The 20,554-nt window shown below is 35.0% G+C and overlaps 3 protein-coding genes across 5 annotated transcripts in view; all 3 read left to right on the top strand.

The window, feature by feature from the left end:
• Nucleotides 1-5,221, top strand: part of LOC113494728 (disintegrin and metalloproteinase domain-containing protein 12) — a 63,711-nt gene extending 58,490 nt beyond the window's left edge. The window contains 2 exon segments of the mRNA XM_026873165.1: nt 276-1,838; nt 1,840-5,221. Of these exon segments, the coding sequence (XP_026728966.1) occupies nt 276-1,838; nt 1,840-2,653 (2,377 nt within the window). The 3' untranslated portion in view covers nt 2,654-5,221.
• Nucleotides 5,222-8,192: 2,971 nt separating this feature from the next.
• LOC113495364 (probable small nuclear ribonucleoprotein Sm D2) lies at nt 8,193-9,406 on the top strand. The gene is made up of 3 exons (XM_026874057.1): nt 8,193-8,304; nt 8,386-8,638; nt 9,167-9,406. Coding segments are annotated over exons 1-3 (360 nt in total). The 5' UTR covers nt 8,193-8,302; the 3' UTR covers nt 9,272-9,406.
• An 892-nt stretch (nt 9,407-10,298) lies between these two features.
• Nucleotides 10,299-20,554, top strand: part of LOC113495361 (protein phosphatase PP2A 55 kDa regulatory subunit) — a 52,314-nt gene continuing 42,058 nt past the window's right edge. For all 3 annotated transcript variants that reach the window (XM_026874048.1, XM_026874047.1, XM_026874055.1), the window contains exon 1: nt 10,299-10,506. The gene's annotated coding sequence lies outside the window, so the exon portion shown is untranslated. The remainder of the gene's footprint in view (nt 10,507-20,554) is intronic.

Genomic DNA, 20,554 nt, shown 5'->3' with positions numbered 1-20,554 from the left:
GTCTTGAATAAAATTTGCATCTTGCATGCTATACTATACTTTCATAGTCAGAAAAGCATGTTACTTTTATAAAACATAAATCATTCGTTCCCAAAATCATCAATCAAAACGACAACTGTTGTTAGTCGTCAATTTATTTATCCCTTACAATATTAATGCGAAAAGATGGTAACTTAATGCGATAAAGGTCGTTTAGAGAAGTATGTTACTTAAAAATCATCTACCTAACACATCTACCTAAATCTCAATATCTATAACTATAAATCTGCTTACAGGGCCCCGTCACCGAAGAAAGCAAGTCTACAACATCGCTTATCACGAAGCGCGAGCAAATTCGCGGCTAATTTCCAAAACAGTACTCAAAATAACGCTCAACCCGTCAATGTCCACACTCTGTCGAACCCGGACGACATGAGCTCAAGCCTCCTTCGCAGCGACTCGGACAGAAGCCCTCCCGGTAATATTAACCCTTCAGTTAACTTCTTCGGCAATTTCAAAGGTTTCTCTCTAACCCCTATTGATAAAAACGCCGCCGCTGAAAAAGAAGACACGGAACCGATCGCTCAGAAACCAGTTAAAAGTATAGCGGAGAGCTTAAAAAGCGCTAAAATAACGCCCGTCCATAGAAGCGGGAGTAACAGCCAGAATATTATTACTCAAGGGGTTTTAAAGCCGGTTTTAAGAAGCGCTCCGCCTTTGCCAGTTGTGCCTACGACAGCTAAAACCAGCCCGAAGACCAGCCCGTCAGTCAAACGCACTAACAGTACCGTACAGAATAAAATTAAAGCGTTAATGAGTGTGGAGAAAACGGAAGAAGTTTCTCCTCCCACTTTATCAAACCCGCCACCGAGACCCGTGATCTCCAGCCCTATTCTAGAAGCTTCTACTTGTACAGCTAAAGAGCTCATTTCTCCACTCCAAGGTTCGAAAACTTTAGGCCCTATTAGGGCTGCCCCAACCATCCCTACATCTCCAGACTTCCCAAAAAGACCTCTCAGTATGCATTCAGCTGGTGTGCCTCAAAAACCTCTTCCCGAAGAACCAAAAAAAGTTAGGGAAGGAATATCCTTAAACCGTATAGCATCGTTCCTCAAACATGATAAACCTAAAGAAAAAGAACGGAACCCGGTCGAGCGCAGCCATTCTTTACCGAAGAACCCAAATAACCAAGTGAAAGTACCTAAAGTGGATAAAGTGGCGTTCAGGAACATGCAGATATCGAACCCTATACTACAGAAAGAGATAGAGCTACCGGTGAACACTGTACCAGTGGTGTCTGATTCTGAAGACGGCGATGACCCGAAGTCGTTCGTGAACAGAGCGCAGAGTATGAGGGCTCCAGCGACGCAAAAGACAGCTATACAGAGCTTTGGTTCAATGAGACAAGCGCCACCTGCACCCAGACCGTTATCAGTAGTAGGTAGACCCACAGCTCCTCCACCCCCCTTACCAAACCACTCCGACCCAGTCCCACCACCGAAACCAGAACCAGAAATCAAGTCAACTGATTATGTTGACTGCATTGAAGAGAAACAGGCTCCGCTAGCACATATAGCTGAGGAATCCATGGATAATATATACGCGGTTATCGAAGAAAGTCCTGAAAAGCACTCGAAACCTCTACCAGGCGTCCCACCCCCCGTCAAAACAGCCCCGCAACCTCCCCCTGAAGGTTACAACGCACCAAAACCGATGCCTTCGAACTCAGGAAGTTCAGAAAGCATGGGATTACTCGGAGAAATTGTCAACGAAATACAGAACCGCAATTTCGAATCTATCTATTCGGCTTCAACGCTGTCTAGAAAGAAAGAAAAGGAGAGAAAAGCCAGGGCCGCGGGCTGAGAACAACAGAGACAGCACATACATGAACTCGGAACATTATAAGACGCCTGAGAGTGTTTATAGCAACTCGGGAGCGAAGTCGAATGTGTCTACTACTAGTAGCGGGTACTTACATCCTTCAGCTGTCAACGTACCTACTTATTTAAAGAAAGATGAGCCAAAAGAAGAAGACAAAGCTCCACCATTACCGGGACCCAATTCTAAAATACCAACGTTCTCGAGACAAGTGACACCGCCGAACATAAAAAACACTTCGACCTTCAGAAACGTCCCACAATCACCGAAAACAGTGAAGAATGGTAACTTTACCCCAAAAATTACGAACAGCCCTGACGTCGTGTCGAGCTGTACGCTACCCGACATGAAAAATGTGAAGCCTCCAGACGTGATTAACAATAATAAATTACCGAACGACACGACTAAAGTGACCGCCAAGCCAGCCGTGACCGTCAAACCGAATGACAACAGGCCGCCGCTACGACCCGCGCCTACAGAACCCAAGAAACAAAACAAGACTACCCCCCCTCTCAAACCAGTCAATTCTAACTCAAACCTAAACAAAACCACAGATAAGAATCCGCCCTCCAACCGTGCCATCTCAAAAGTAGACTCTAATGTTAAAGCAATAGCGGACAATTTAAATAAGAACAAACCTAAAGTAGTCCCCAAACCCCCCACTATCGTCCAAAGGACTGATAACAAACCCAATCAAACGAAACTGACAGCCAAACCATCGAATGTTGCCAGTTTACAGCAGAAATTCGAAAATAGAAAGTCGTTAGGTAAAGAGGTTGTCGTTACAAAAAAATAGATATACATATTACAAATGGCATAATTTAATTGAGTTATCTAGTCTGTAAATATATTTAAAGCCATTAGCAGAGAAGACTCGATTTTGTAACAATGTGTGTAAGGTTCATTTTTACGAAGCATTTTTATGATTGAAGAAACTGTATGATTGGATTGAAGGATTTGTTCTCGTTGATATTTGGCTGGTTAGAAGTAAGTTGCACGTCCGAAATACACGACTGCTGTCATAATATGTAGCTTATAAATGTTGTGGGTATGTTCATATTATTTTATGTTGAGTTTCCTTTAGCAATAAAGTCTGGCTTACAAAGGTTCACAACTCTGGAGAAAAGGCAAGATTTCGTTATTTTTTCAAATTAAATACTGGTATTAAAGATATATTTGCCCACAACATATTTTTGGCAGCTTTATTATAACTTAGACGTAAACAAAAGAATGTTCAAAATAAGAATAGAAAAGTGTTAAAAGAAAAGAATCGTAAGGAAATTATTTTTATTACTTTTTCAGCTTCTCTTAACGAATGGAGGTAAAATTAAAGTGTTCATATTTTGTAATAACGAAACGCAATTTTGATGGTAATAAATAAGTAAAACGAATAAATGTATTGCTGACCGTACGACAGCGGCTTTCCAATTTTCAGCTTTATCACAAAGGAGTAAAATTGAAAGTTGTTTGTAACTGATTTACGGTGAGCATGTTAGAGTATTTCCATATTTTACTTGACGAAGTAAAATGTAACGTATTTAAACGATTGATTAGATGTAGCTAAGCGATCTCTGTATATACTAGGTTAGTTTTTATTCCCTAATTAGTAAATATGTGAAGTGTCTTATGGTACATAATGCTTAATTCGTATTTTTATAAAGACTATAGAGTTTGAGATTTATAGAGAATTAGTGTCTTTGGTATGTTATCTGTCGCCATCTTTGTATTTTAATTTTCACTAAAGATCAACTATTTTTATGGCATTTTTTCTATTTACTTAATTATTTAAAGTAATACAAGTTATTTACGTAATTATTTGATAAACATACAAGAATATCAAATATTTACAAGGTAAGATTAAAATGAAATGTCTACTACTATAATGTAAATGTCTTTGCTATTGGGTGTTTGACTAATGATATCTTATAAGTCCATCGGATAGATTTCCAAAAAAATATTGCATACTTATTTGTCGCTTAAGCAAGAGTAAGTTAAAATCTTGTGTAACGGCAATTATCAGTAAACGTTTTACCGACAAGTGACCTGCGTATATTATTATTATTGTTAAAAAATACGTATCCTAATCTCTGTTTATAAATCTACCTGACATTAATTTTTTTAGTCAAATACCGAGTTGACACAAAATGTTTGCGCCAAAGCAAATGACCTACAAAATACTTCCTTTCGCCTTCCATATTGAAATAACAAAGATGGCGGCATCCAAAGGCACATAGTGTTAGTTTGAGTGTTGATGCTTTACTATAATTTATAAAACCCGTTCTTATCCACTATATAAATGGTGCTACAGCGAAACATACATGCTTACCTACATAGTATATAAACGTATTTTTATATTATTGAAAAATAATTTTGATGGATATATGGCAGATCATTAGGTAAGACAGACTGGCTTGCTTCTTAATTTGTTACGTAAAAAGTCTTTAGCAGAAGTTGAAAGAACAAATTCGTTGAGTAAATTACTGCAGTGCAGCAGACATCCAAAAGTGTAATTATGATAACTTTTTTATATTATCATAGTAACTTTCGTAAGGATGATTCCCTTACGAATTGTCTACCCACTCGTATTTATCACGTTTGCCCGACTAGTTTCGTTTTCGTTTAGGCGGGTTTAGCCGCCGCGTCAGCTACTGATAACGTACTCCAGTTGGGTCCGAAACTAGTCGGGCAATCCCGATAAATACACGTGAGTAAACCGTTGCATCATTTAATAACTTTTATATCTAGTACATAGCCAGATGAGTCATACTTAAAGAACTGCCAAAAATATGCTTTAATTGGTAAAATGCAATAATTTATATATAAATAGATGCATAATAAATAACGTCCATAGTCGTAATCACTGCCACAGCTTGGTACAAAATGTATGGTGCTCATATGTCGCAGATAAACCTTGATATATGTAGTTACTGTTATGAATACGGTGTGAAATGTACATGTTCTCGTACAAAATGTATTAAGCAACTCTCCTTCAGACACAGTTGGGTAAAAACCGTATTATTCTTATTAAAAGAAGTGCCCCGATGTCTCTATTTTGGAAATCCCAGTGTGGTAATTATGAAGTCAATTATAAATATTAGGTATTCCAAAAATATTTATTTACTAGTGAACTTATTGCAAGAGTGCAACAGTGACTTGAAATTAACGCCAGTCTTGAAACATTATTATTAAAAAGAGTACAAGCTTTCTGTGGTTGAATTTAATTCACAATAAATGAAAATTAAATGGAATGCAATCAAAGACTCATTTCAATTGTACTCAAAAGCAGCTATAGTATATTATGTCCGAGAACACCTACATTTATCTGATTATTTAAAGTTTTATAATAAAGATTTACTCAAATTTACAGACCGGATAATACACACAACGAAATTGAACGATTGTCTTTGGTTAAGGTGTGAAAATAATATTTTTATATTGTGATTGTAATGTTTTTTTTTCTGATGGTAAGATGTTTTTGAACTAATAAGAACCAAAAATGTATTTACTTAAACATGACGTAAAGGTTCACGATATAAAAAGTTGAATGTACGAATTTGATGATGTTATTATTCTAAACTGAATCTGGAAAAAAATATTAAGGTTGTGGAAGCGGGACCTCGTACATATATTATAGAATAGTGCATCCATTCCACAACTAGAACTATATTACCACTGTTAAACCTGTCCATAATTCAGAGAGGCAACGTCTTAAAGTAATATTTCTGCGGGTTCCGAAAATAATGCTGTTTTACGCCATGTAAAGCGCTGCCATACTGCTACAACCATAATGTTATTTTTAGACGTGGTGATAGACCCTCTTGCTCCTGATTCATTGTAGAACAATACCGATTAAATTGTATGGTACAGTAGGTATAACCTGAGAAACAAATTTGATTGCTCGTGAACAAGTAATCGAAAATGTGACAACACAAAGGCTATCGAACTAGAAAAAAAAACTAGCTATGTATCTGGTCTCTGTTATGTTAGTCAATATAGTTCATATATCCAACGTGTTTTAATAGGTTATGGCCCAGTTGGGCATTTATCAGTTATTTTGTTGTTAAAATAGATAATTTGCGCTTGTTGACTGGCGAAACCATGAACTCGAACTATATCGCTAGTGTACCAAAACTAAAGGGCAGGCAAAACTACGATAAATGTGGTGCCCGTTATGAAAGAAAATGGCGGATAAATGCGTTTCCAATGTCTTTTATAAACGGAAGGTTTAGTTAGAAGGGTTGGTACACAGATAGCGGTGCCAGTGCACATATGACTGTTAACAAGGACGGATTGCAAATATGAAACTATCACCGTGTTTTAATGGGTTGATTGTTCAGGAGATGTGGAGATCGTGTCAGACTTGCAATGTCATATAACTATGAAAAATGTGCTATGCGTGCCTGTTTTGACTACAAACTTGTAATCAGTTAGCGAGCTTATCAGGAATGGTAACCAGGTTATATTTTAAAAAAAAAATAGTTTTAATAGGTTGCGATAGCTGACTTAACTGATGGGGTTTACAAGTTGAGGTTACAATCGTCAAGTTACATGTTGGCAGGTGCTGAAATTACAGGAAGATTGTGGCACAGAAGTGGCTTGCACATATAAATAGCCAAGATATGGAGTGAATCTGAAAGGATAGAGATTGTGTAATCCTTCAAAAGATACTGTTATCACCAGCAGATGTTATTTTGATAGAAAGCGAGACAGGTGATAATGCAAACAGCCAGGAGGCAATATTGGTTCCAGATGACGAGAGTAATGTGCAAACACCAGAGATCAGCGTGGAGAAGGAGAACAGAGATTCAGTGGGGGCATCCTGTGTTCCAGTATTTGATTATCATAGTGATAGCTCTTCAGATTCTTCAGTATACACTGATGGTGAAGAAACACACATTACATGTATATCTTAGTCAGGAGCCAGAGCCTTATGATAGACAGAAGACGCAAGGAAAGCAGCCTGATCGGTATGGTTTCAGCAACTTGTGTGTATCCAGTCATTTCTCAGAGATTCAATCCAAGTCTGAAACTGAGAAGGACAGTAATGCTTTGCTAGAATTCAACATGAAATAATGTGCCTGTATTTTAAAAACCATATGTATTTAGTATGAATGAGATAACTCTAGTTTTTCTGGGTCAAAATAATGCTTTTAGATTAAAGCGTGTTGTACACATAATGTTTTTTTGATTGATAGACCTCTTGCTCCTGATTCATTGTAGAACAATACCGATTAAATTGTATGGTACAGTAGGTATAACCTGAGAAACAAATTTGATTGCTCGTGAACAAGTAATCGAAAATGTGACAACACAAAGGCTATCGAACTACGCGTGGTTTACGCATAATTCTATTATATAACCAACATTTTTTTTTCTATTTGCGTACTGGTTTGTTGATAAATATTAACTACTTAAATACTTTTGTTGAAATCGTAACAAACTATTTGAAAAGAAATATTGATTTATTTTTTTATTTCATTGATTTGTTGTTTTTTTTCCGTATCGCTAATGTCTTCTAGTTGTGATAATTTACATAAGTTTTGAATGAGAAGTACATAAATATTTGTAAATATAACCAAAGAAATTTATGTTAGGATGATTCCGGTACGCAACTTGTGTTGATAACAAATGATCGTAACAAGAACAAGTGAATAAAACTAACGTCGAACGTAATATCGTCTACGTTTAAATTTAGCCTTTATTTTTTATTCCAAGACTGTGAATTATAAATATATTGAATTATTATATCAAAATTAGTTACTAAAAGCTAGTTGAATACTTACTTCATTTTCTTATTATTACAGAAAAAAATATGAATAAAAATATTTCATGAAAATTCTGAGCATTTTATTTGCCCAATATCCTATGTATGTCCCATATATTCAAAAAAGTATTTTCCACAAACCCAGATAAGTATTTACTTTTCACTGTGACTTCACCAATGCTTAAGTGATAATAAAAGTGGATATAGATTTATTTATATCGGATCGTTTTATTTGTACCGAATAAACTTATTTTCTCAATTGACGAAGAACTTCGCCCAGTTTCAATCATATAAAACGATTAGTCATGAGTTAAACTACTAAAGAAGGAACTTCCTGAGGCTCAAGAAAGGTCGTTGTAGAATGGTATATATTTGATTCCCTTTAAATCATATAATCATCAATCGTCATATTGGATTAAGCTTCTTTTATCCAGTTAAAAAAGGAACAAAATAATAAACCAATCGAATGAGATGAGAGTAATGTAAATTCGTTTGCACTTCAATATCAAAAAAATCAAAAGACTTATGCTCAAATACAGATTTAATAATCTGTGGAATTTACAAAAGAAAAAAAAGTGCCATAGCGTGTTTGTTGGTCGTCGAACTGTGATTGTTTCGGAACAATTGGAATTGCATAGTTTCAGCTCAATTACATCTATAAGCGTTAACCCTCACCTTAAAATGTAAGTACTAAACTAATTTATGCATAAGTTAAGACAAGCATTACTTAGGTACTGTTGTTTACACTAAAACAATGTTTCCAGGGCGACAACGTCGAAGCCCCGCTCAGAGATGACTTTGGAGGAGTTAGCCAAAATTGAGGAAGAAGAATTCAGCACTGGGCCTCTTTCAGTCCTTACACAGTCAGTAAAAAACAACACACAAGTTTTGATCAACTGTCGTAATAACAAAAAGTTGTTGGGACGCGTCAAGGCATTCGACCGGCACTGCAACATGGTACTCGAAAATGTCAAAGAAATGTGGACCGAAGTACCAAGGCTAGGCAAAGGCAAGAAGGTAAAGTGTTATTTTGGTATACATTTACTTGTAGTATCATGGTGATGTGAAAAAACAAAAACTTTAAATTTCGAGGTTAGGAATAGTAAATAATAGTAAAACTGATACATAGTACCTGTATAAATCTTAAAAAATGTACTTGTCTAGACTAACCTAGTTATGTTATAAAATGTCTTTGGACAAGTGTTGTTTAGACTACATATTCCTTGTTGTTGTTTATAGAGCAAACAGCTTTAATTTTTGTGTATTGTATTGCTTCTTAAACATCCATCAGAATGAGAATGTCTGGGCCACTATTAGTAATTTATTTTAATAGAGCAAAATTCAACTGCCTCAAACACAGTGCAATCAGCAAATATATATGGGACCTTGGAGATCACTATCATTTTGTTGTCAAAATGCATCAGTCCTATAATCTGGGATACAAATCTAGGTTTTAAATCTCATACCATTATTTTAATGTACTAAGTTATTCTCACATTTTACTTTTTATTCCATTTATAATTAATAAAAATCCTTTACTTCCAGGGTAAAGCGGTGAACAAGGATAGATTTATCTCAAAAATGTTCCTTCGTGGAGATTCAGTGATCTTAGTATTAAGAAATCCTCTTGCTACTGCTGCCGGTAAATAAAACCAGCTGGTATTTAAGAAAATGATGTCTGAGTGCAAGCGGAAGTGTTCTCCAAAAACCTTAGTCAATAAGTAATTATTCAATTCATCTCTTTTGTATATTGATGTATTGAATTAAATAACAAGTAAGATTTTCTTTGATGTGTCTTATTTTACCCCCTTTTTTTCTTTTGAAGAATAGTTTTAAGCAAGCAATGAACTACCAGTAACGTTAGATTATCTATTAACAATAATAATAAAGTTTGATTAATTTGCAAGTCCAAAATTTTTACATTTTGAAATCATGATTAATTATTTAGAATTTATTATCACCCAATGTCAAATTTCCACAAAGGCTTGTGTGAATATTTTGTCATCTTTTCTATCAAGAGGACAATCATTTCCTACCACATTCTGATGACCAAAACATCAAAAATATATTTTACTTCTAGTAAAAAGAAGACATCTGTTGCTTGTTGTAGGTATAGACTACCTGTTGATATAGTCTTTAATAAATTCTTTACTTCTAATACAGTATTATATAATACTTGTGTAGTGTTTTCTATTGTAAACAGTAACGACTTTTCGTATCTTTTAAGTAAAAAGATAAAAAATGTACAGGGTAAAATCTCTAGAAGAATATCTCGGTGGAATATAGGCAGGAATATATTCCTTTCTTTGCTAACACTTGGTTATAAATAGTTCTATAAGCATACCAAAATAAAAGGTGACCAGACCTGGATCTATTTAATATGCATATTGTTGGCAAAATTATGTACAGAAAAATATATTATAACTATAAAATTACATATCTTCACATAAAAAACCACACACACTTCACACAAACATTTACTTTCCAACGACTCCTACAAGAAGTTCAAATAACGAGTTTCAAACAATTCAATCGTTTAGAAAACGTTCCATAGATGGCGGTGATAGCAATGTTTTAATGGCGACTGTCTCCGTTCAATAGCCTTTGATAATAACCTCGGACGTTCGCGCCGCGACCGCATTCATAACACGATTTTGTTTACGCACTGTCGTATACTCATTCTCGTGAACTCGCGCGCTATCGTTACTTTTAACGAGTAAATAAACTTTAATTAAAAAAATAGTGACACTGTTGTTGTATTTAGAACTTGGGAGTGTAAGAACTTTTTTCGGCTTTCCCGCCTTTATTATTTTTATTTAGTGCATTGTTGTTTTATGTTAATCCTGATAATTGAAGCCAAGGAATTTTGCTAACAGTCATCTGGGGTAAGTATTGAATTTAATTCTTCGTTTAATAAAATATGAACCTTTTAATTTTACGTGAACTACGTAGAAAAATTCGTCGGTTTGCTATATTACGTTTGTGCGTATTTAAAATTGCCGCCTGTTTTAAGTTTTAAACATACACCATCGTAAGTGCACAAACAATAAATGACATAAAACTAAAAATTAACGATAAATTATAACACACAAAATTATAGTTTAATATTGATTTTTGTTCTACTTAAATAATATTAAATGTCAGTGGTTACTTTTAAAAAGATATTGTGCTCGTTTGGTGAAGATAGCATGCATTTGAACAGACCATATGCCATGTTTGAACAAATTTAAAAATAACGTGAACTTTAAATCATTATTAATATCTAATCTTGATAGTTCATAAGTACGTTGCTAATAATGGACGAATATATTTTTTATTATGCATTTCGCTATCAGAACCAAGATGCAAGCTTGTTAGTAATACTCAGATATTTCCATTTTAGTGACATGAAACAAGCCACCTTGCACCGTTAAGGTGTAGGAGGTTCACCAACTTACCCAGCTTGTGAAAGTCTTTTTTAGGCACATCCCTAATTTTATAACAATCAAAGCAGACAATTCAAAGTTACGCTCAACTGTAATTTGCCGGTTATTTGCTGTAGGCACCACGAAATCATTACCATAAGAACATATTCATCAAAAATAATGAGCCATCATCAAATATTGCGCCAAGTATTGTTTATGTACTACTTGTAGAGAAGGGGATAATCTATGGTAGATGACGGTAGAAACTTAATTTTTCACTTCCTTGCTTTTAGAGAACCGTGAAAATTCATCATAATATTTCAAGTCTTTGCCTATTAATATGTTGACCTACACTTTATTGTACCACTGGATTTTGCGGATATTTCTTTGATTTACTGATTTAGACTGTACTTAGGAATAAAAAATGAAACTAAATTCTTGTCAAAACTAATACGTGTTAACGACGGTTTTCTCGCTCCTTTCATTTTTCTTTTAGATTTTGCGTGATTTCCTATAGGCTTATGCTAAAAAACAATAAAATACCTGTGCAAGGTACATAAAAAGTTAAAAGCATGAACCAAAACCGCACGTGACTGTACAAAACAGAATTAATATGTGTACGCTATGTTTACATAAAGAGTTAATAAATCAAACTTTATATAGTATTGTGTGCACGACTTGCAAGTCGATTGCCTTCAGTAAGGACGCGATCGAAGACCGACTTGTTTACAAGTACATTACTTACTACACTTTGTTACACATACGTAAATATAGCCTGCTATCATTTACAATAAAGATTAATATAAATAAAACCAAGGTATATGGTAGGGTATCAATAGGGTGGCAAAATATCACAAGCCTTGTTCGGTCAGGACGGATCATAATTTTCGAAACGATTGGTATTTAAATGATGCAACGGTTTACTCGCGCGGATTTAGACCCGGATCATTTTATTAATATTATTTATTCATCGGAAATTCGTAAATGAAACATTACAGTTCTTGATATTTATATGATTTATATCTCCTATAATATGAAATTCTCGTGTCACGATGTACGAAATTGAACTCCTCCGAGTCTGAAATTTTGTGTGCACATGAAAAATTTATGTTGTCCAACAACATCGACAACATACATTTTTCATGTGCACACCGCTATTTCTTGTATTCCCTAGAATACCTGTATGATCTAATTAAATTTATCACTGATTAAATTAACTTATGTTAGGAGAGGAACGACCCTTCCGTCAAATTTGCCAAGGGCCTCAAACGCTTTAATTCACGCCACTCATGTACAGTAATCTATCTTGCTTATGGCATCCCTTTCGGCAAGAGAAATAGTAGGCAGACTCTTACCATTTAATCACCGCTGGCTTTAATCAATCACGAATATTTGAAATTTAACTCAGTAACAGAGATTTTAGCGTTAAACCGACGAACGGACGTATTTGTAGCAAGAACATACATCATCAAATTAGGCCAAGCACATTTTCGATAACGGTCATTTTGTGCTCAGCAGTTTAGGCATTCCGGCGAAATATAGATACTTACACTTACAGACATAAAATCGATAGCTGTTTAAAAGAAAACAAAACACAATCGGTCATACAATCTGTCATAGTTTTCACGGTCGCTTGCACATAGACAAAACATAGGTGTGTCTACGTCTATGCAATTCGTTAAGTGCCTAATCATTTTAATATGTCAAAGTATAACAATGCACACTGTTTGGTCAGGCATGATTGATTGGTAAATCGTTAGTTTTATTTTTATTAGGGGTGCAGTTGAGCCTTGAGTGCAGTCACAATTTATGCATTGTGATGTGACCTTTTCCTTACCTTTGGCCGTCAATGCGTAATAACTAATAACCTACTCGGTGACATTTAGGAGTGAATCCAACGCCGTGCCGGAAGCCGCAATACATATTTGCCCGCGGCATACTAAAATCTCAATTTGTCTCTACATTCCACTTGGCAACGATAGAGACGGCATAACAACTCAGGGCGATACTTTGTTATAACTATAAGTCTACTATACGTCCTTCTTGCATACAGCTGTAACATTTTGAAGACGTTTCCCCTCAATACATTGAAAGCCCATGTTTCCCATCTATACTGACGTTCAATTGTTTAATTGTAACCGGAAAGAACTGGATTAAACTGCTATTTACTGCTTCAAACCGGTAAACGATTAATTGTTGCAATTTCCATCGATTGTTAGTTTTAATGAACATTTATTGCGAATCATTTTATAGTTGTCTTTTATAAAGAGCAGATGGTTTGCTAATTGTTTTGTATTCTTGGAAAGGGTTGTTTAGATGTTTATAGGAACTCGTATTAAAACGTTATAAAGGCGAAAAGATGTGACAAAAACTTGAGCACTTCAGTTTTCTTTCTTTACACATGCTTGATGTACTACTTAGTGTCACAAGTTAAAGCGCCCGTCGTACTTTGTCGAAACTTGGCATACCTTTTAGTATGTCTATATGTATGCATTGAAGTTTTATTTAATTAATTCCAGTTTAGGATAAAAGAGACTAGGAAAAAAAAGTACTTTTTGCTTAACGACTATTTCCTATTCACTTAATTATATTGAATTATATTGTCTGACATTACCCAAAAACCAAGAACCGATTTCAATATTTACAAAAAATACTATGTTCCTCTTTTTATCAGACATCATCGTCTTTTAATATTTTAAACAAACTCTACATTTTTGTTTTCAATATAAAATCCCCGGTGACAGCTACCCTCACTAGCAGCTAAAGCGCTCCCGTTACGCCTTCGAATATAGGGAACGAAGAATCATTCCGGTGCTTTTAGCCGGTAAAAAACAGACACAACTTTTCGCCACCCCCAGCAGAGAAATCCATGAGGATTTCCAACGGGTCACTTAAAAGAAGGGTGACAGCTCTCGTAAAGTCACGTCGCTAAACTCTACCAAACATTTCGATATGATTGTAGTTATTTATGCGATGATGCGATAAATCTAATGCTAGCCAGTATTCTTACTTGGCGTGACATGCGCTTGTCTAGATACTACGTCAAAAACACCTCTTTTCCGGTTCAGTCGGTAAAAAGGTTGAAATACACATTAATCACAAAAAGGTTTGTTATCAGAGGTTGACGGTTGGCTTAGCTTACAGGCTGTATTGATCGCCATGATAATACAGTTTCCTATTAATTACATCATATTGACAAACTCTGACAGGGGTTCCGATGTGGAAATTTTAAAATGACATGAATCATTCATGTATCGACATTTTTTTGGCTGTAATATGTTAAAAGTATTTGCAACAGTTTAGGCGAAATTGTCAAACCTAGTTAAAGGAGTCAAAGCCTGCGCTTAATTACATCCTAAACCACTAAACAAAAATTGATAAAACTTTAAAAAGTAAGTAAGTATAAAAATATGCTACTTTACGCTATAAGCACAATTTACACTAGTGGTTACCTGTTCTTAAGCTAGCAAAACATAATATTTCTTATAAAGCAATAAGCCACGAGTTACTGGGCCCTACGCTCAATAAAAGGTAAAACTGGTATTAAACTTCCGGCAGCCATATAAAATAACATCGACTATTATGTACCACTATATTTGAAGTAATAAATAAGATGATCTATCTCTTTCTAATGTTAAATACAAGAAAAGGACACAAGATAAAGTTTTCCGCTTGACGATGTATCCGTATGTAAATTTAAGTTTCATTGCTAAAGGTCGGTCCTCAAGTTAACATAATATTGTTACGGTCAAATAAACAGACAATTTTAATACAATACGAATCAAGAACTTTTTCTAACTTAGTTTTATTACAAACTAGCTGTTGCCCGCGACTTCGTCCCCGTTGGTAGAAGATATAAGTTATGATTGATACGTGCTCTGTTTTTTTCACATTTTCCATTGTATCTTCGCTCCTATTAGTCGCAGCGTGATGGTTTATAGCCTTAAGCCTTCCTCGATTAATGGTCTATTCAACACAAAAATATTTTTTCAATTTTGACCAGTAGTTTCTGAGATTAGCGCGTTCAAACAAACAAACAAACTCTTCAGCTTTATATATTAGTAAAGTAATAGATACATATTTATTTATTTATTTATTTATCTTTAAACAAATAGGTAGGTAACTTATTAACTAAGCCCCACAAAACCGTTGCAATGGTTTGACTGTGGGGTCGATGAGTCTCTAGACATAGTTACTATCTTACTTAAATGTACTTATTACTAAATATATATACTAAAAACATAAATGAGTCACACACATGTGCACCACATACACATAGATACACACAAAATATAGACACATACATACATACGTACAAATACATGCGTGTACATACACATACACATACATACACGCATACGCATATGCACACGCATATATATACACACATAAACATACAGTACACATATGTACGACTCATAATATTTCTAAATAATATAACTTTAATTTACGTTTAAATCTATTTGTATTTGTTTCATTCCTTATGTCTGCTGGCAGATTGTTCAATAGATACGGTATTCTCTTATTTAGCGTTCTGTCACCAAAGTAGTTGGTAACTCTTGGTACATTGAATCTACCAGCAGCCATAGATCGTGTATTATGGTTATTGTAGACATGAATTAAGTTATGCTTTTGGTTACTATGGTGGTTAACTAAAATCAGGTACTTATGTTTGAAAGTGATCGGTAGTATTTTGCATATTTTGAATAATTTTCTATAATCTCCTTTACAGCTGCTTTTAGTTTTTTTAGTGACAAGTAGTTTTAGAAATCGAATTTGAAGAGCTTCTAATTTATCCAAGTTAGTTTTGAACGTTGATCCATAACTATCAAGAGCATAATTTAAAATGGAATCGACTAGTGACATATAAATACACCTTAATATATTAATAGGAACTTTAAAGCTTAGATGGTACATTTTACTTAACAATATTCTTAATTTACTAGAAATGTATTCTACATGTTGGGACCAGGAAAAGTGCTCGTCTATTTTCATGCCAAGGTAGGTTACACAGTCAACTCTTTCGATAGGTTTACATTTACAGTTCAGCAAATTATTATGGTGACATGAGTAATCGTGAGTAAATAATGATGGAGTTACACTATGAGGTCGCAAATGTGGCGAATGAATTAACATTAATTTAGTTTTACTGGCGTTTAATATAATGCCATTGTCGTGCGACCAATTAACAACCGCGTCTATATCTTGTTGCACTAGCTGGTAGGTATCATCAATGTTAGTTCCGGAGCGAAGTATGCACAGGTCATCTGCAAACATATACGCTGATATATGTAGCAGGGGTAAATGAAACAAACAAGTGACGTTGGTCTAACAGCTGTCTGTTTAGAATGAGAATCCTGGCTAAATTACCTATTTAAGTAATTATTATAACTCCTATAAACCAGAATAAAAAAATAATAACCAATGAAAACCGCCCAATACTTTAGTTCGGTGTGTCCCATGGAAACGATTTACTGTTTTAGAGAACACATTCAAATCATTTTTATAAAACTTCACTTTTTCATAGGTAAATAAGTCTTGAAACTAAGAGTCTCGGTGCCTGTGACTTGAAAGTTTTTGGAATCCCCCGCGATACCATAGTTAAATTCCATAGAGTGGGGACTTTTAAAAAGCCACTGTGTAACCTAAAGTACATCTTAATAAATATAAATCTCGTGTCACAATGTATGTACTAAATGGACTCCTAAACCACTTAACCGATTATAATAAAATTCGCACACCATGTGCAGGTCGATCCAACTTGAGAGATAGGATAGTTTAAATCTCAAGTTATAGTCGCAAGTTTTTAAACCACGCGCACGAAGTCGCGGGTAACAGCTAGTATTATATTTAAATCTAAACACAATAAAGGTTTAAGTACAACAAAGATAAAAGTATATTCGTCATAAATTTCCTCTACACAAGTTAAGTTTTATTTCTTGTACACCTCAGGGCACTTGAAGGGTAGGACAGACAGCCAGACACAATGTTATTGTTTAATTAAGAAATTCTTGGCGGGGGAGATGTACGGAATATTAAGTGGTCGCGGCTTGTGCCTCTGAATTTAATATAACAGCGACCTGAATAGTTTAAGTGTATCTGAAATCTAGTTTTTTAGGTTACAATAAGTTTTAAGTACGTTTTTACCCCAAATGTCATCTATGATTTTTGGATGGTGAAAATTGTATATTTGTTACCTTGGTTCTCAAAAACAATTGAACGAATTTTGATGAAATGGAGACACTAATATTTTATGCCCTTACACGAATAAAAGTTAATAACTTATTTTGATTTCTTTTCAAGACATCATATTTTAACTATTCCAGCCCAGGTGAAGTCGTAGGGAAAAACTAGCTATTATAAAAATATCTGTTGCTAGTAAACCCCTCTCGGGTTGAAAATAGATCAAAACTAAGCAGACTATTTTAGCTTGCAACTTGGTGGACCGCGTCGTTGGCTAGATGTTTATTTTCAGAGGTTAGTCAGACAGCTAGGCAGGCTTTTCAGCTCATTTAGGTTTAGGCAGAGCCTGATCATTGTCCCAGAACTAACCATTTCTGCTCATTAAAATGAAAATGTTCTTAAAGAAAATCAGTGAAAACTCAAAAAAGGTCTAGCACAAGTAAACCTTTTTTTTTCTTTTCGAATGTTTGACATACAACCTGTTGCCAGAGATTTAAAATCGTAGGCCTCTTGCGTATTTTAACGTACCCTTGAGAATTTCTCAGGTGTGATGGTTTCCTCCTGATGTTTTCAACCGACCCTGACTTCAAAAAGGTTCTTCTCAATTTGTCAGTTTTTATGTTGAACCGATTTTGTTTATTCTCCTTTTATTTGACGCTAAATAGAAATAGATTAAAAGAATAATTTGGTCCCATGTTTTTTCAAATAGAAACTACTGAGCCAAACTTGTTGGTGTTCGGAGACCAAATGATAACTAATTAATTATTTCATGTTAAATGTAAAAAGAGTAGAAAAAAACCGTTTATCTAGTCTAAATCGAGAACCTTCTTCAATCTGAAGTCTGTTGAAAAAGAAATTCCTTAATACCGCAAAGCAGTGTCCCATTCCTGTTGCTTGTTCCCTTAAAGCTAAGGGAGCGTAAAGGATTGAATCCTCTACTTACTCAGTTTTTGTCATAGTACCGACATTCCAGTTGCTTCGCAAGATTTTACGCAGGCGATCCGATCCGATCTCGATACCTGGTGATAGGTACATTTTGTGTTTCCTCCATAAGAAGCATCCTCATACTATTTGTGAAACAAAACAATAAATACTTTTTTCAATATACAGGTAGTCCAAACTTCGATATCTATTTCAACACTAAAATTATCCAAATCGGCTTAGGGGTTCTTGGGTTTGCGCGAGATTAATGCAACACGCACAGCAATTCGTTTTTACATTACTTATATACCGATATATAGATTACACAGTTTCCCTTAGGAGCTTGTTCCGTAATGTATCTTAACTATTACTTTTCCTTACAATGTCCTTCTAAAAGGTTTCCGCATTTAGCACGATATAAGACACGGCTACTTCGTTATTATAAATGTTTTGCGCCACTTGACGCCTTTACGCTATTTTTATTGCCATTCTAATTCTATGAAAGTGTCTCCACCTTATTGTAAACTGTTTTTAAACTAAATAAATTAAGTGATTTTCATGAACTTTTGTAAATCATTAGTGGATCCAGAGTTTTTCTTGGAGAGGGGCAATGACAGTAAAAATTAAACAAAACATTGAATAACTTATACTTGTTTCCAGTATATATCATGCTTTAAATTAGTCGGACACCCTTATGATTTTTGGTAGGGACCTACATTGTAACTTACAACCCGATACAATTAAAGTCTATGGGGCCGAAAGCGCAATAAAAGCTACTGATATTTCTGTTCCAGCCCCACCCTTTTTAATGCCTAAAAACATCAAGCGCTAGCTTGACTTATTTATACAAAATTCTTAAGCTAAAAGTGCTTAAACATATACGTACTACACCTTTAAAACATGTTTTTTTTTCAATTGCATTCAATTAATGGTCATCAATTTGACAGACGGTAACAAACACAGATTAAAGCCATTTAGATCTTTCAAGTTAAGACGGGACAAACAGTACGAGTTGCAATACATTGCCGGCGGTAAAACATCACTTATAATAACAGAGCTGTGCGACTTCGCAATGTATTCCAACTTGCAAATATCTCGCTTTCTAAACGAGACTAAGCTTCGAAAACTACACGTGTTCACGATTAACCTGCCATTAGCGAATGAACTCCAAGTGGAAAACAGTTGGACATCACGTGCCAACATTACAACCGAGTTTTCCATAATTTAATGTGTAAAGCGGAACTATCATTTTGGCATGTTGCCACTAAACGAGGATTGTAAATGAGCGTTTAAGTGTACTGCTGTAATGTTAATTAAATCAATCATTTCCTTTATTGATATGTAAATCACGTTTCTAGTGAGATGTAAAACTATGTTTAACCTTGACAAATGACTAATATGTTTAAAGGGCCTTTGGAGCTTGCTTTTGTGAAAGCGACAGAGATTCTTTGCTTGTAGTGAGGTCTGCTTTCAGTATAGCAAAAGTATTACTAGAAGGGATGGTGGGTTCCCAAAAGATTTTTTTTCAAATATCAAGATAAGTAAATAAAAAGATAACAATTCGTTTCTAATTGACGACTTCCGCACGACCCGCATTACGAAATGCAGTTGCATGCAATGCAGCACAGAGACATGACTCAGAACAAGCATTTGTGTATCCCATAAACATTTGTCTTACGAATCGAATCCGCAACACGTTGCACACAGCTTGGGGACCTCAACCCCTCGGCTATCTGTGCAGTCATTGTAACATACAACAGTCATTGTAACATACAACATATTGTCCAAAAACCCAAACCTTGAAAAGTCACAACTAACCTTTTTAGTGACATAGGAACATCTCAAGAGCACATCAAAACTCAGCGATTATTCAATTGACTGCCCAAATTAAGAGGAGACAAATGGACGGATTAATTATTGAAGTCCATGGACAACGAAGCAATAAACAATCATAGACATTGTAATGGATACTAGCGGTATCCCGTGGTTTCTCTCGTTCTCGTCAGATAAGTATGGATTTTTCCCCAACGACAAATGTAAACGTCCATGAGTAACTCTCAAATGTAGGGAAATGACATTTCCATTTGTTTATGTAAAAGCTATTGCAAAGCTGTCTGTGGCATCATAGGTCCCAAAATTCTCTGAAGTACGTTCTCTGAACGTTTATTAAATGACTGAGACCTGAAGACAGGTCGACTCGGACCGATTAGAAAGTAAAATTTAAGTACCTCTGAAGTATATCAGACGCATCAAGCTAGACTGAAATCACATTGCGTATTATTCTATTAGATTACTTGCTGACCCGGCAAACGTTGTTTTTCCTAATAAATTATTTCTATTTGTATGTATTTTTAATGACACATTATAAAAAAAAAAACAAACAATTTCGTCAAAAAAAAAATTCTTTTTAGTGTGAGCAACCATT

This window comes from Trichoplusia ni, chromosome 6 (genome assembly GCF_003590095.1).
Source record: "Trichoplusia ni isolate ovarian cell line Hi5 chromosome 6, tn1, whole genome shotgun sequence".
Classification (NCBI taxonomy): domain Eukaryota; kingdom Metazoa; phylum Arthropoda; class Insecta; order Lepidoptera; family Noctuidae; genus Trichoplusia; species Trichoplusia ni.
This window is presented reverse-complemented; position numbering and strand designations above follow the sequence as displayed.

Bases quoted from the DNA above. Each gene is read 5' to 3' on its own strand.
- LOC113495364 (XM_026874057.1), top strand. The intron at 8,639-9,166 runs GTAAAGTGTTAT...CTTTACTTCCAG, and splicing joins GGCTAGGCAAAGGCAAGAAG to GGTAAAGCGGTGAACAAGGA.